This window comes from Mesoplodon bidens (genome assembly GCF_964165515.1).
Source record: "Mesoplodon bidens genome assembly, chromosome: 6".
Classification (NCBI taxonomy): Eukaryota; Metazoa; Chordata; class Mammalia; order Artiodactyla; family Ziphiidae; genus Mesoplodon; species Mesoplodon bidens.
Window position 1 is genome coordinate 2,707,721 of NC_138162.1, and position 14,634 is coordinate 2,722,354.

A 14,634-nucleotide genomic window follows, 5' to 3' on the forward strand; every position below is an offset into this window, starting at 1 on the left:
GCAACACCCCTCCAGCCCCACGGCCACACTGGCCTCTCCTGCCTGCGTGACCACGGCAACTCCAGAGGGAGGGCATCTTTCCTCCCATTCTTGCCTCTCGCTAATCCATCCCCCACACTGGCCAGGATCTGACCACTTTCACTGGGGAACAAACTGCAAACACCTCGACCGAGCCGGCCAGCCTCGGCAGCCTAAACCCTCCCCTCTTCCCAACCTGGCCTCTGTTCTTCAGCAGTGCCCACCCTTGTCCTCATTCCCACGAGGAACACACTCCACTGGCCTCTACAGCTTTGTGCCTGCTGTTCCTGATTCTTGGAACCCCACCCGGACCCTCTGTGCAGCTGTCGCCCCTCCTCCAGGACGCCCTCCTTCCACCCCGCCGGGAGAGGCGCCCGGCCCGGTGTGCCTTCCCACCACCCTCACCTCCCCACGTCGTCCCTGCTCGTCTGCGGCAGGCGTTCCTCGGGGCAGCACGTGGCCACGGCGGGGGCTGAGTGAAGGCCGTGGGGACCAGGGAGCTCTGTGCCAAGGCGCACCTCCACCCCCGACCCTCCACCGACTAGGCCAGCCGGGGATGGGGTGCTAAGGGCCCAGGACACGGCGCCAAGACCCCCCCCCGCCAAAGCAAACTCTCGGGCCCAGACCAGGAAAATGTCCCTGAAGCCTCTAGATGCTGAGGTCTCCAATGCCTGTGACTGAGGCTGGCCCCACGGGGAGCTGAGCGCCGCCCTCCGCAACCCATACTGTCGAGGCGGAGATCTCGTTTGATCCTCCCAGTCTTCCCACGAGGTGGGCAAGGCGAGGGCCACCAACCCCCCACCCCATCTCCCCGTAACAGCCCAGGGTCCAGGTCACCAGGACAAAGCCCCGAATCCAGCATCCTCCCGCCACGTGGGTGTCCAGGACACAGGCGCCGGGGCCCACCTGCTAGCCACAGTCGTGCTGTTGGCCTTCTTGGCGGGAGCCTTCTTCTGCTGGGCCTGCTTGGCAGGCGGGGCCGCCTTGGCCTTCTTCTCCTCCTCGGACTTGGCCTTGTGCCTCTCCTTGTCCTTGTCCTTGTCCTTCTTTTTCTTTTCCTTCTTCTCCTTCTTCCTCTTTGGCTTGTTCACTGGGGCCTGAGACAGGGCGGCCAGCTGCTCGTGCACAGCCTTCAGCTGGAAGAGACAGGCAGCTGAGCGGGGCTCCCCGGGGCTGGCCCAAGGGGGTCGCGGGCGGGGGCGGGGGGCTGGGGTGCCCGGGAGCTGCCGCCACCGTGCGGGGAGGGGAGCCGGGGAGCCAGACAGGTCCCGGAGGGCGGCAGAGCCCGTCTGACCCTCCCCACCCCTGCGACGGCGGGTGAGCCGCTGGGTCTTGGTCTCCCTACCCGAAGTGCAGGGCAGGTGGCACCCGAAGGGCTCGAAAAATGGCGCCTCCTGGTTTTCCTGCTAGTTTCTATTTTCCAGATGAGGGAGACTCTCTAGGGAGAGGTTTAAACGCCTGCGTAAAGGAGACTTTCCACTCGTGGGCAGCTGCTGGGATGTTGCACAGCAGTTCTGCAGGGTCAAAACGGTCCAGTGCCAGCAGGGGACACTCAGCTTGTCCAGCAAGTGGCTGCCGGTGTGCTACGTGCTTTACACGCTTCTCACCTCAGCAGACCCCAAGGGGAGTCTCGTGCCCAACAGGCAAGGAAACGGTGCCTCCAGCCTCTAGCAGGTGGACGGGCCAAGACGGCACCAGGCTCGCACACGCCAGTCACGTCACATGGCGTGGGAGGGACCCTGGCCCAACAGCTACACCTCAGGGCCATGCTCCCTGCACCATCATCCCTGACAAGGTTCAGCTGAGACGCCCAGCCCCACCGGGGTGCCGGCAGGGTCACTGTTACCCCACTGTCTCCTCCCTGCTAGAGGCCCCCCACCCCCTAGGAATCCAGCACCTCTCGGTCCCACTTTGCACGTGAGGTGCGCAAAGGGGCGGGGAGGGCCGACTCACAGGCAGTCAGAGGCCGAGGCAGGACAACCTCGCTCTGGCAGAGCTGTGGAGCCCGCCCCCGCCCCCAACCGGACAGGCTCGTGGAGCCCCACGGCTGCGGCTTCTGCAGGTGCCTCCCAGACCTTTCTGGAGCGGAAGGAGGCTCCAGGGCTCCAGGGACGTCCCGACCCGGTCGGGCTCACAGGGCCCTGGGCCTGCAGGCACTGCCAAGGGGGCCCTCGGAGCCGACACCTTCGCCGGGTGCCCTGCCAGCGACACCGCCGCAGAGGATGGCTGTGGCCTGGGGGGGCGGGGGCGACCAGGGCAAACGTCGGGTCAAGGCCCGGCTGTGGCCACTCACCTGCTCCTGCAGCTCCGCCAGCCGCGTGGCCCGTTCCTCCTCCGAGTCCGAGCTGCCTGAGTCCGTGGAGCTCTCCTCGCTGCTGCGGCTGCTCTCCACGCCCTTGCTGACCACAGGGGCCGCGGGCACGGGCAGCGTGGGCGCCTCCACCGGCTCGTCCGGCATCTTGGCAAACCGCATCTCAAACACGTCCTGCGGGACAGCAGGGGCCGCCTGGGTCCTGGACGCCCGTGGGCAGCCCCCGGGGAGTCGGGGAGACTGGACCCAGTCTGCCCAGAGCGCTGGGCTGCCCCCACGCCGCCCACCCCGGCTTGCTCTCTGTCCCTCCCTCCCCAGGCCCTAAGCGCGGGTCCAGGGCCAGAGGGCGCAGAGTGAACGGCCACAGACACAGCCTTTTAGGAGCCGGCACACAAGCTCCTCTATTAGACACCCCACCTCCTGTCCACAGCTTGCAAGTCTTTCAGCATCCAGGTCCAAGGCTGCCCCCTACTGACAGACAGTGAGAGGGCCTTCCTTTGAGCTCTGACCCTTTTCTGGGGCCCCCCAGCCACTGGATCCGGGAGCTCGTTTCGCTTTCCCATTTCTTTCCCCTGTGATGTTACTGTAGTATCACATCTCGTTCTGAGTTGGGTCCAAAAGTTGGCTCAAAAGGCAAAAGGCAAAAGTCTTGTCCTATCCAACTGCCAGCTCCTACACAGCCTTGGGAGCACGCTCAACAAAGGTCCCCTCCCCCGCGGTGGCCCAGGTTCATTTCAGACAGGATGAGCGGCCACGAAGGGAGACTTCTCTCTGCCAGCTCAGACACCTGAAGCCACATACACCTGGTTTACATGCAAAAGGTGCAGCCCCACCGACCAGGCGTCCGGCTCCCGTAAGAGCCTACTCTGGGCCCTGGTTCCCCAGAATCTCCTCCTGGGGTAAAGACATCTCAGAGGTACGCTGCTATGCAAGGCCATGACCTGGCCCGCTCTGGGCAAACGGCCCCCCGGTGAGGGCAGTGGGGGAAGATCTACATCAGGCTGCTGCAGCGTCAGGCTCTAACCCCACCCAGCTTGACTAGACACAATCAATAGCTAATTACTAAATAGTCATCAGTAATTAAGATTCCCAACCTCTGTGGCCACACCGCAGAGACCACCTTTTGCTGGAAGAGAATCAGAGCCACTGCCGTCGGCCCGTCTGCTGCCAGCGCCGCCTGGCTTCCTCGTGGAGCTACTCGCAAAGGTTTAGGGGCATCAACAGAGCAACGGCAGCACGGGGCTTTGCAGAGCCTTTTGGCTTCACTATCTTGGTATGAAACCGTGGGTCCCGGTGGCTTCCTCTGGGTGTCCTGGGACCACCAGGACCGCTCTACCAAATTCCCCATGGGAGCCAGTGCACAGAGGGGGCAGCCCGCAGCAAGCCAGGGCCCACAGGCAGGAGGAAGGTAAGGAAGATCAGCAGGGCCCAGAGGCCTGGAAGGAGGCTCCCCCTGAGGCCCCGTCCGGGGCCTGGGTGATCAACGATGCTCCCGAGTTACCGTACCGGGTTCTCAAAAGGGTTCTGAGCAAGGGCCTGGGAACGTCTTACAGGACAACATCCTGGGTCCTGTTTTTATAAAAGCCAACAGGCTACGTGATGGCAAAGAGAAATAAGAACAGGCTCGGGGTCCTGGCCCGTACAGAAACCTGCGGCAGCCCCCAGGCTCTGACAGATAATCGCGCACACTCGCGCACACTCAGCCTGTATGTGAGATCCGTGTGCGTGTACGCAGTCACACCATCGAAGGCCAGACTGCGCTTCCCTGCAGGCCCGTTTCTCCCACGTGCCATCTGCCTTGTGGTCGGGAAAGCAACAGGCTGCACAAACAGCCGTCCCCCACTACGACGCCCACGGGCCTCACAGGCAGGCTCCTGACAAAGGGCCCTCGGCCCGCGGTGAAGTGCAGGGCAGCGGGCGTCTGCCTTCTCTCCGCCTCCGCCCTGGCTAGAATGCCTGCTAGCCCCCAGCTGCTTGCCGCTGCCCACCTGAGCCTGCAGCTCCCAGGAGGCAGAAACTGGCCTCTTGGCCACCGCGTCCCTGGGGAGCAGGCTCGGGGCCTGGCCGCCACTTGGCCGCCGCTCAGGGGAAACGTGCCCGTGGATGAGGTCCCCAGACACCCCACCCCTCGACCCCACACCTCCCCTGGGAGACATGCCCTCCCCGACACCCATGTCCTTCCTGGGCACCTGCCCTGAGCTGCTGATCCCTCCTGTGCCCAGGGGATCCCTCCCCACACAGAGCACCTGGGGTTACCTGCAGCTTCCTGGCCATGGCCACCACCTCGTGGTCTGGGGGGTTGTACTTGTAACAGTTGGAGAACATCAACCGGATGTCGGCTGCAAAGCCCTGTGCGTCTGGGTACTCACGGCTGTCCATCTTCTTCTGTAACACACAAGCCACGGGGCGTGAGGGCACCGCTGTGCCTCGGGACCCTCCGCATGTCCACCGCCAGCCCGAAACCTCGTCTGGGAGCCCAGGGAGAAGGTGGAAGGGTGGCCCCGAGGGCTTGGAGGGGAGGGTCCAGGACCCCACAGAGAGGCTGACACTCTGGGAGAAAGAAAAAGGTGCTCCCAAAAGTCCCAGCTCCCGCAACCAAAGTCCCCAGCTCTACGTTTCGGCTAACTTTTCACACGCCGACATCCCCATTGGCAGGAGCTCCGGTGGGGAGTAAGCAACTTGTGGTGAAAAGTCACTCTCTACCAGTTTAGGGGGCTACTCAGTCCTCAGAATGAGACATTTAATTTTCTCCCCTGAGAATTCAGGTGCTGTTAGCTAGCCTGCTTCACAGAGCACCAGGTCGTCCCACTGCCCCGCCGGGAGCACGGGATGACTGGCTCTGCATGTGGGGACAGAAGTGCAGCCAGCCAGGGACCACAATGTGGCAGCTAAGATCGGGGCAGACGGGGCAACGGCTCTCGAGGGAGAGAGCTCCCCACGCCTGGACGGGTTCACACAGATATGAGCTCATCGGTCAGGGACCTCGTGTCGGGGGTATGAGGCGCCCGCTCATGCTGGGGGCCATGCTCTGCTGCAGCAGGACACTGTGAGCTGGAGCCTAACCACCTACCTCGCCGGCACCTAGACTAACAAAGTCCTGGCCTCGATGGAGGGGTTGGCGGTGGTCAGACTCTACAGCCTAGGACACACCGTCCTCCTCTGCCCCGCCTGGAGAGCTTCCAACAGCACTGGGGCTGCCTAGCTCCAGCCCTCTGCACAGCCTCCCCAGTCTGGGGTAGCTCAGCCAGGAAGGAGGAATGGGCACCCGAGACCCTCTCAACTTCTGTAAGATTCTCAGACTCTGGCCCTAATCTGACAGCCGGCCACTTTCCTGGTGCATGTGGGAGCCCAAGTACCACTGCCCCACAGTCAAAACCTGCTGGAAAGAGCCAGCCTGAGCCAGGAGCTAATCCAGAAAGATGGAACCAAACCATTAGCTAGAAACATCTCTGGAAAGGGTGGCAACGATACCAGAGGTTAGGTCTTCTCTCCACCCACCTCTGCTTTGCTTGGATTTTTGACCCTCTGTTCCTATCTTACTCACACAAATTAAAAGAAAAAATCAGTCAAAGAAAAGTAGCTGACACCCCTGGGCTCCCAGTAGGAGCAGGGCCACTGCAGCACTGAGCGAGTCCAAGAAAGCCGGAGCCCTGCCCTCGCAGTCAGGAGGAGGATCAGAGAAGGTGACGAAGCTGCTCAGTCACCCAGCCCAGCCAGGCCCTCCTGACTCAGCCAGTTCCCCGGGAACCACTGCCCTAGATGGCCAGGTCTGTCCTGTCCCTTGGCGGGGAGAAAGACTTCCATTAAGGAGAGTCCGCCCAGACAGGTACACGAGGCAGAATGACTGAACCCAGCGGCTCAGGGCCCAGACCCCATGGGTGCAAAGAAACCACCTGCCCCTTTTGTGGGGTTACCGTTCCAGGTAACGGTCCAATGGCCAGGGACGTTCCTCAGACCGTCAGAGACTGATCCAGACCGAGGAAGGGCAGCCGTGCTGGGGCCCAAGCCCGACGGGGGCTCAGGAAGCCCTCCTGCATGCACTCAGGGAAGACCCCGGGTCCCCTGCCCTCGAGGCTGCCGCTGCCAGCCGGGGAATTTTCTCCATCTCTGCCTGGCCCAGACCTGCTCTTCTCTGCTTGTACACAACTGAGCTGACCTGGAGGAAACCCCACAAAAGCCAAGGGGGAAGCCCCCAGTGCAGGAAGACCCTGCTGCGGGAATCGGGAGGCCGGGGCTCCTGGTCTCAGCTCCGCCACCACCCCCTCCAGCGCCCACTTCTGTCCAGGGAGGGGCTGGGCCACGGGAAAGGGCCACCTTGCCTAACATTATGACAAAGACCTGCAAACGCACCGGGATGAAAGTGAACGAGATGACGAGACCGGCTCAAGAGGAACAGATGACGAGGAAGCTGCCGGTCCCGTGAGCGTAGGGCAGAGCACACTTTCCTCCCCGACCCTGCCAGACCCACGCCAGGGCCCCGGGCCGGCCCTGAGGCCCCGTGTGCTGCTGGAGGGCAGGCCAAGGGAGCCGGGCGATGCCCCAAGCCTGCCGAGCTGCCCCCAGGCTGGCATAAGACACCAGCACCGCGACAGCCGCTCGGGACGCCAGGCCGCCCTGCAGATGCCAGGGGCCGCCCAGACGGGGAGGGGGCCCGGCCGGCTCGCCGCCCGCGTACCTTGACGGTGCTCAGGTCCATCGGGTGCTTGACGATGTCATGGTAGTCGTGCAGCTCCAGGGCCGCGGCGTCCACCGGCTTGTAGAAGGGCCAGGCGTAGGCCGCGTGCTTCTTGGACAGCATCTCCCTGAGGATACTGTCGCAGTGCCGCAAGTGCTCCGAGAGCCGGCCCTTCTTGCCCGCGTGCTGGGGCACCTCGCCGTCCTCTAGGTCCTTCTTGGGCGGCTTGATGGGGCGGCCCCCGCTCTCCCGCCGCGCCACCACCTTGGCCTGCTTGGGGTCCGACAGCGGCGGGGGCGACTCGCTGCGGCTGGCGGTGATGGCGGACGTCGTGGGCGTGGTCGTGTCTGCTTTCCGCTTCACGCCCTTCTTCTGCGACAGCAAAACAACAGTGAGCCCCGGGATCCGGGATCAGAACCGCTGCGGTGGCGCCCCTGGAGCGCGGACCAGCTGCCGGGCACCGAGCGAAGCGAGGACATGCATGGCCGTGGCCATCCTCCCGGGGCCCCGCGCCACGCAGGACGCCGAGGCTCAGAGGGGCCACGTTGCCGGCCCGAGGTCACACAGCTGGCAGTGGTGAAGCTGGACTCCGAACCTAACCCCGGGCCGTCCCTGGGCCCCGCCCACCCGCCAAGACCCCAGGCCCCGCGCCGTCACGGCGGGCGCTCACCACCCCAGCAGTGTGAGATGCAGCACACGGCCCGCCCGCGCCCAGGGTTGGGCCGCGGCTCAGGGACTCGCACAACCGAGGTGGCACCGTGACTGGGACCATCGCCAAGTGGGGCTGGGGCTTGGGGACAGCAGGGACGAGAGGACCCCCGCTGGTCAAAGGCCAGAGGGGCGTCCCAGACGCGGGCCTCAAAGCTGGCGCTCCCAGGACAGTGGCAGCCACGGGACGAGGGGGGCAGGAGGAGCATGCGGGGGGCGGGGCAGGGGCAGCGGCCCAGCCGGGAAACACAAGCAGCAGCACGAGGTTGGGGACCGAGGACTCCGGGGGGCTAAGTGCCTGGGCAGAGCTGGACTTGACCCTGAGGGCAGCAGACGTCACAGAGCTACTTCCCACCGGGGAGGAAACACTGAAATGACCAACGAGCACTTGGTGGGTGTGTCCAGTGCATGAAAGCGTGTTTCGTGCCTGGGTGGCCAGGGTCGCTGTGACCCCGAGGCCAGCCCGGGGGGCTCCCCTCCCCTCAGCTCGGGCGGACGGAGCAGCCCCTGGGAGCCAGGCGCACCTGGGCCGCCGGCCTCACGGGGGTCTGCCGTCTGAGCGCCACCAAAGTCGCCGCCCCAGCCAAGCCGCTGCCCCCAGGCTGGCGGGCACGAGCCAGCCACCCACACACACTTCACGGGCGCCCACGGAGGCCAAGCAGGTGCCACGGGGCCCGGGGGCTCATTGGGCCATGGCAGACGGGACATGCTCCAAGACAGCCGGGAGCTGAGTGAGGCGGCCGGGCCAGGCGCCGCCCGAGTACAGGCAGTGAAGGCCACGGGGGAGAGGAAAGCGATGGAGATGGCATTTTACCTTGGGGGAGCCATTTAACCCCTCTGAGCGCCTGCTTCCTCATCTGTAAGATGGGGGAAATACTGCCTGCCCCAGAGGGTCGCTCGCTGTGAGGGTCAAATCGGAGAAGACGATACACATCAGTGGCCGGCGCGGGGGCCTGCTCAGAGCAGGAGACTCAGCCGTCCTCGCTGGCCCCGGATCTCGCGGGGAGCGCCCGCTCGGAGCCCAGGCCCGGCCGTGGAAAGCCCCCAGGGAGCCGGGGGAGGGACGTGCGCGCACACTCATGGGGGCCGCGAGGAGCGGGCGGAGGCCGCCACCGCCCTCCCCACGCCCAGGCAATCCGAGCGCAAGCGCGGGCGGCGAGGGCCGGGACGCCCCTCCTTTCTGCACCCCCCGCCTCGGCCCACGCCCTGCAAAGGCCGGCGAAGCTGGGGCTCAAGCGCAGCCGCCCTCACCAGCTGTGTGACCTGCCGCTCCGAGCCTCGGGCTCCTTGTCGGTGTCAGGAACCGCGGCCCACCTCGCGGGCGTGGCGGGGGAGGGGACCCGTCCAAAGGCACATACGCCCAACGCCCGACGAGCGGTCGGTGCCAGGGGAAAGCGGCGGAGCGCCCTCCTGCCCGCCCCGCACCCGCCTGCGTCCAGGACGCCCCCGGGGGAAGCTCACCTTGACGACGGGCGGCGTGGGAGGGACCACGGGGATGATGGGCGTCGCGGGCGGGGGCGGGGCGGCAGCCGGGGGGACAGGGGCCGACGTGACGTTTGCAGTGATGGTTGGCACAGGGGTGGCAGCAATGACGGGCGTCTGGGAGACCGTGGGGGGGACGCTCTGGAAGGGGGTGGCCGGGGAGACAGAGGACACGGCCGCCACTTGCTGCGTACCTTGAGGACAAAGGAAAGGAGGCTGAACTGACCCGGCTCCACCAGCGATGCTTCTGGACGCTGCCGGGACCATCCCCTCCAGCCAGGGCCCGCCGGGTGCCAGCGGAGCCCCTCCTGCCGAGACCCTGGCTCTCATCGTGGCTGCCTCCGTGGTCCAAATGAGTGAGCCAGGACAAAGCGCACAGCCCGGAAGGAAGAGCCAGGGGGTTGACTCGGGTTCCACAGGTAACCAGCCTCAGCCCCGTCTGTGAGTGTGAAACACCCTGGCCTCTCTGGAGGGCTGGGCCGCCCAGGAAGCTCACCATCGGGGTGCACCTTTGCTCCAGGTTCCCGGACCAGGTAAGGTCACCCCCCGTGCTGACCCTAATCCCCACCGCTCCCTGACAGGCCACAGAGAACACAAAGCATGCTGAAGAGGCAAATTCCTCAGAGGGGACAAAGGGACAGTGTGGCTTCCAGAAGAGGTGTCCTCAGAGCTGGGGGGTGAGGGGGGTGGGAGACGGGCAGCGCAGGAACACAGCAGGAGCACGATCCCTGCCCGGAGCAAAGGTCACCAGGCCTGCAGGCCACACACAGCAGAGGCCCGGTGCCCGGAGCTCTGGTCATCACTGACCCAACCTTGCAGAGTGGGTCAGGAAAACGGAGCCCAGAGGGGCGGAGGGACCCTCAGAAGATACGCTGTCATCGGCACCCTGCCCATCTGCCAGAGGTGGAGAGGACTGCACGATCCACCCCTTTACCTGCACTCTGGGTTCCCGAAGCTGGTTTCCGGCCTTTGCCCTTTGGAGCAGGGGGTAATAACTCAACTTCCTCCTGGGGCATCTGGGCCACTTTCTGCAGAAAAATCTTCTCTAAGGCTTGGGCCATGAGCACTATGTCATCTGTGGGCTGAAGACACAGGAGAGGCAAGGTTACCTGCTGGAAAGGAGCCGAGTGTCTGCAGCAGACAAACACATGGTGGTTGCTCAAGAAAAATATTTATTTAGAAAGCTGTGAAGGGATGTGGCGGGGCAGGAGGGAGGCAAAAAGAATATATTTTAACGTGGAAACTCTTGGAAGAATTCAAAAAACACAAAGGATAAAAACCACCCTTCATCCCGTGCCACGGAGGAAAAAAGGTCCAAGCGTGTGGACTTTTTAAAGCGTCTGGTATGTATCAACACCCTCCAAAAAAAGGCTGTTTTAATGTTCCCTCCTTGGAGCAGGGGACGGGGCCGGGGGGGAGGGCGGTCCACACACAAGGCGACCGCTCAAACGCGTGGCCTGTGGGGCCCGCACAAGGGGATCGCGGCCAGACAAGGGCTGAGTGCGAGGCTGGGATGCACCCTGGGCCTGTCTGAGAGCTGTGCAAAGTGCCCAGCCCGGCGGGCACCGGCCAACCCCAGGCTGGCCCTCCACCCCAGGCCTCCCCGGGCCGGGGGCAGCTCACAGGGGCGTGCAGGGCCCACGCCACACCGTCTTCTTACCTTGTTATAAATATAACAATTTGTAAACATGGTGTTGAAGTCCTGCATACATTCACTCGCGCTCCAGTAATAATTATTCTCCAGTCTCTTCTTAATAGTCCCCATATCCATTGGGTTTTTAATTATCTTATGATAATCCTAAGAAAGAGATTTTCAGGGGTGTTACTGTTGGATTCAAATTCATGACGACTTTTGCGATTCCCAAGTACAGAGATCGTGCAGGAGACAGTCTCCTCAGGGATCTGGGTACTGGGGCTGGACCCAAGTTTCTGTTCACCTGAGGGCAGGTGGGCGTGAGGTCTGGGGCGAGCGCTCGGCCAGCATAATCCCTGCCAAGCCCCTGGCCTAAGCAGGGTCCTGTGTGGACGCACAGACCCACAGAGCTGGGGCAGAGCCCAGAGCTGTTCTAGACTCCGGAGGTGGGGCTGAGACCCCTCCCCAGATTCCAAACTTCACTTGGGGGCCCACAGGGCCCGGGGGCCAAGCTGGCCCAGGACCCAGGCCGCCAAGCGCTGGCCCAGGGCTTCCCCTCACAGGACTCAGGGGCTCTCTACTTGGGTCCAAAAGAGAAAGCCGTCAGATGGTCAGGTCGGCACCGGGCATGCAGCTGAGGCGCTAACCCTGGGAAAGTGGGCCACACCCCTCTCGAGCACAGGGTTTCAGGTGTGGACGCGTCATTCTGCAGGACAGTGCCGGGCACAGGATGAAGACACAGGTGAGCCTCTAGGCCTCAGCCCCATCGCCGGCTCCCCCTTCACCCCCCCACAGGCCACGGGTTCTCCCCACTTCCTGCACCTGGGCAGCCGCCCTCCATTGCCCCACTCGCCTAAGTATCCTCTCTGCTACTTGGTCATTGTGGGTCCTGAGCTGTGCCTGGCTTATCAGGACCAGCCGCCTCCAGGCACCATCTCTGCCAAGACCAGGGGGGCCGTCCTCCCAGGAGTCGGGCCCGCGGAGGGGCAGGGGCGGCGGGTAGGGGGCCACTCACGGGCAGGTTCAGCTTGATGGCGTCCACGGGCTGGTAGAAGGGCCAAGCGAACTGGTGTTTCCAGAGCGTCTTCACCACCACGTTCTGCATGTACTGCAGCTGGTTGGTCTTGCGGCCGGGCTTGGCGGGGTTGGAGACCTCCGGCGGGGGCGGGTTCACGGGGCCCGGGACCGCCGGGATCCCCGCAGGGGCGACCGTCGTCGTGGTGGACATCCTCCGGCTGCTCGCTCACTGGCCGTCACGGCAGCAGCTCGGCGAGGCCCTGGCTTCCTCTGTGCTCCCCGCCGAGGTGCGACATCCCATGTCTGGGCCCAGCCAGGCAGCACCTGCGGGGGAGGAGGGACAGCAGGGAACGGCCGGTCACCCCAGGCCCCTCCATCTCGCCTGGGTCCCCGAGCACAGCCGCGCGGGCGTGTGAGGCCACGTTGGCGCGCTGCCCCCGGTCAGGCCAACCCTCACCTGTCAGAGAACCACTCACCCACTGCTGCCCTCAGGCTGGGGCAGGGAGAGACACAGGTGACGGGACAGAATGCCAGCAGGTGCCACCTGGGCAGGCGGGGCGGCGGCCGTGCAGGTGGGGGCCCCTGTTGGCTCACTGCCCACCAGCCGCCTGCTGCTCTTGACCGTGGCAACTTTTTAGGGAATGATCCACACGTAGAGGGCTACGACGTGGACGGGCACACGGGGACCGGCACACGTGGACCACACAGGGCAAGGGCCCTCTGAGTAAGGCCACCGATGAAGGTTCTAATGTAACCATGAGCACGGGCTCTGGTTTGTGATGGTGGCTGGGCCCTCGGCCAATCGGGGTGAGGGGGGTGGGAGAAGGCGATGGGAGCCGGCAGCCTCAGCGAGTGAGGGGCTGCAAGGCCACACCCCGACTCCCGGAATGTTCTGAGCGTGGAGCTGGGAAGGAAGCGGCCGCCGCTGCCCCACGTGTGTCACCAGGAGACCGACTAGCACCAAGAAAAATGTTGTGCCGTAAAGGATGAAGGGGCCGCCCCCAATATCAAAACCCCACGTCTTGGGAGGAAGTCAGTGGCCCCAATGTCACTTGAGGCCACAGAACGCCCTGGGGGCTGCATACGAAATCTGGACCCGGGCGGCATCTGTGCACGTTGCGACCCCGTAGGTATTTATGTGCACCTGTCACGGGACTGAGCCGGGTTGGGCTGGGTGGCAGGGCCCGCCTGGGGGCCAGCCTTTGGGAGGACACAGCAGCCCGTGTCGGCCGCTGGAAGCACGCCCTCTACGACTTGCGAAAGCAGATCGTTAAAACTTGGGAGAGTTTTCGAGCTGGCTGACGGACGTCCTGCCGGAAGCCTGCTGTGCCACGTGGGCGTGTTTACACCACGGTCATCAGCACGAGGTACAGACCAGGGCCCCCCATGCCGGCTTGTTAAACCCCAGCCAGCGCCTCCTCAGGGCCCCCCGACCAAGAGGGAAGAGGACTCAAACCAGACGTCGCGCACATCTCGCCACCGAGCAAACCTGCCCCGCTTGCCCGCCCTTCCTCGGAGGAATGCTCTGGAACACCCCTAGGGGCCACCCGCCCGCTGTCCTGGGGGCCTGCAGCCCCTCTCCTCCACGCTCTCCCCGGGCGAGCGGCGCCTCTCATGCGCCCCCGTCTTGCCAACCCGGGGCAGCGCCCTGGCCCCCAGGGCAGCTCCGTACAGAGGGCGGCCGTGCCCGCCGGGCCCCCAGACGGAAAGGCGCCGGAGCGCTCACCCTCGAGCCCCACCCCCAGCAGGTCTGACCTCTTCTGGCCCAGCACCACCGCCTCCTGCTGGGGTCTCTGCGAACCTCCCGCGGGCCTGCCCTCCCCTCGACGGCCTTGCCCCACACGGGGCTCCTGTCCAGACCCGCACTGCCTGTCCGGCTCTGGCCAGTGGCTCGTCTCGCTGTCCTGGCCGCTGTGGCTGCGCAGGCCCGCGCCCTCCCTCCCTCTCCTCCTCTGGCGCCTCTGCCCCAACGCCACCGGCCGCCAGGGCCTCCCGGACCCTCCTGGAGCCCGGGCAGCTCAGGGGTGCACAGCAGATGCCGGGCCCAGGCTCCTGTTCGCAAACCCAGCTCTGCCCTTCGCCAGCCGTGGGATCTGGTCCCCCTGTGTCCACACGGGGCTCTGTGAGACTAAAGGGATCCAACGCAGAGCGCTCGGGTCAGTGCTGGACACGTACCAATCGCCGCACGGTCCTGCCGGGACGGCTGCAGCGGCTCCCTACGTGGGGGGACCCGGGATCCGTGAGGGGAGGATGCACCCTGTTCCCGTCACACACCCCCACCCTAGATGCCGGCCCGGTGCACTGCGGGCCGCCAGATGTGGGGCGGGTGGGCAGATGCCCAGTACCCAGTACCCAGCGCTACTGCTGCACGGTCCAGGGAGCAGGGAACGGGCGGCACACAGCACACCGGCCTCCTCCGAGCACAAGGACAGATGGACACAGCTCTCTGCGGGGACGTGCCGGGGCCGCCGTCAGGACCCTCAGCCTGGCCTCTGCACTGCCTCCCTCTTCTGGCCAATGACCGACTACCCCACCCCCGCGGCTGAGCAGGAAGCCGGCCCCCGCAGCAAACACAGGACACGTCCCCGTCGTGGGGTGAGCACGCGGCGGCTGCGAGGCGGAGTCGGGCGGTCCCAGACTGCGTGGCTAAGCTCTGAGCCCAGGGCCTGGCCCGGCACACGCTCACCGAATGCCAGCGTTCACCCCAGGCCACAGGGAGTCCCGAGGTGTGGAAACACTTGGGACCCCAGCAGGGTCTGTGAGGTCTAGAGGCGACACATGCAAAAGGTG

The 14,634-nt window shown here is 64.9% G+C and overlaps 1 protein-coding gene across 1 annotated transcript in view; it reads right to left on the bottom strand.

Moving 5' to 3' along the window:
- Window positions 1–14,634, bottom strand: part of BRD3 (bromodomain containing 3) — a 32,622-nt gene that overhangs the window by 5,708 nt on the left and 12,280 nt on the right. Inside the window, exons 2-9 of the mRNA XM_081237316.1 lie at window positions 11,843–12,168; window positions 10,855–10,992; window positions 10,129–10,276; window positions 9,174–9,388; window positions 7,005–7,376; window positions 4,586–4,714; window positions 2,312–2,503; window positions 925–1,154 (exon numbers count right to left, since the gene is read on the bottom strand). Coding sequence (XP_081093442.1) covers window positions 925–1,154; window positions 2,312–2,503; window positions 4,586–4,714; window positions 7,005–7,376; window positions 9,174–9,388; window positions 10,129–10,276; window positions 10,855–10,992; window positions 11,843–12,055 — 1,637 coding nt within the window. The 5' untranslated portion in view covers window positions 12,056–12,168. The remainder of the gene's footprint in view (window positions 1–924; window positions 1,155–2,311; window positions 2,504–4,585; window positions 4,715–7,004; window positions 7,377–9,173; window positions 9,389–10,128; window positions 10,277–10,854; window positions 10,993–11,842; window positions 12,169–14,634) is intronic.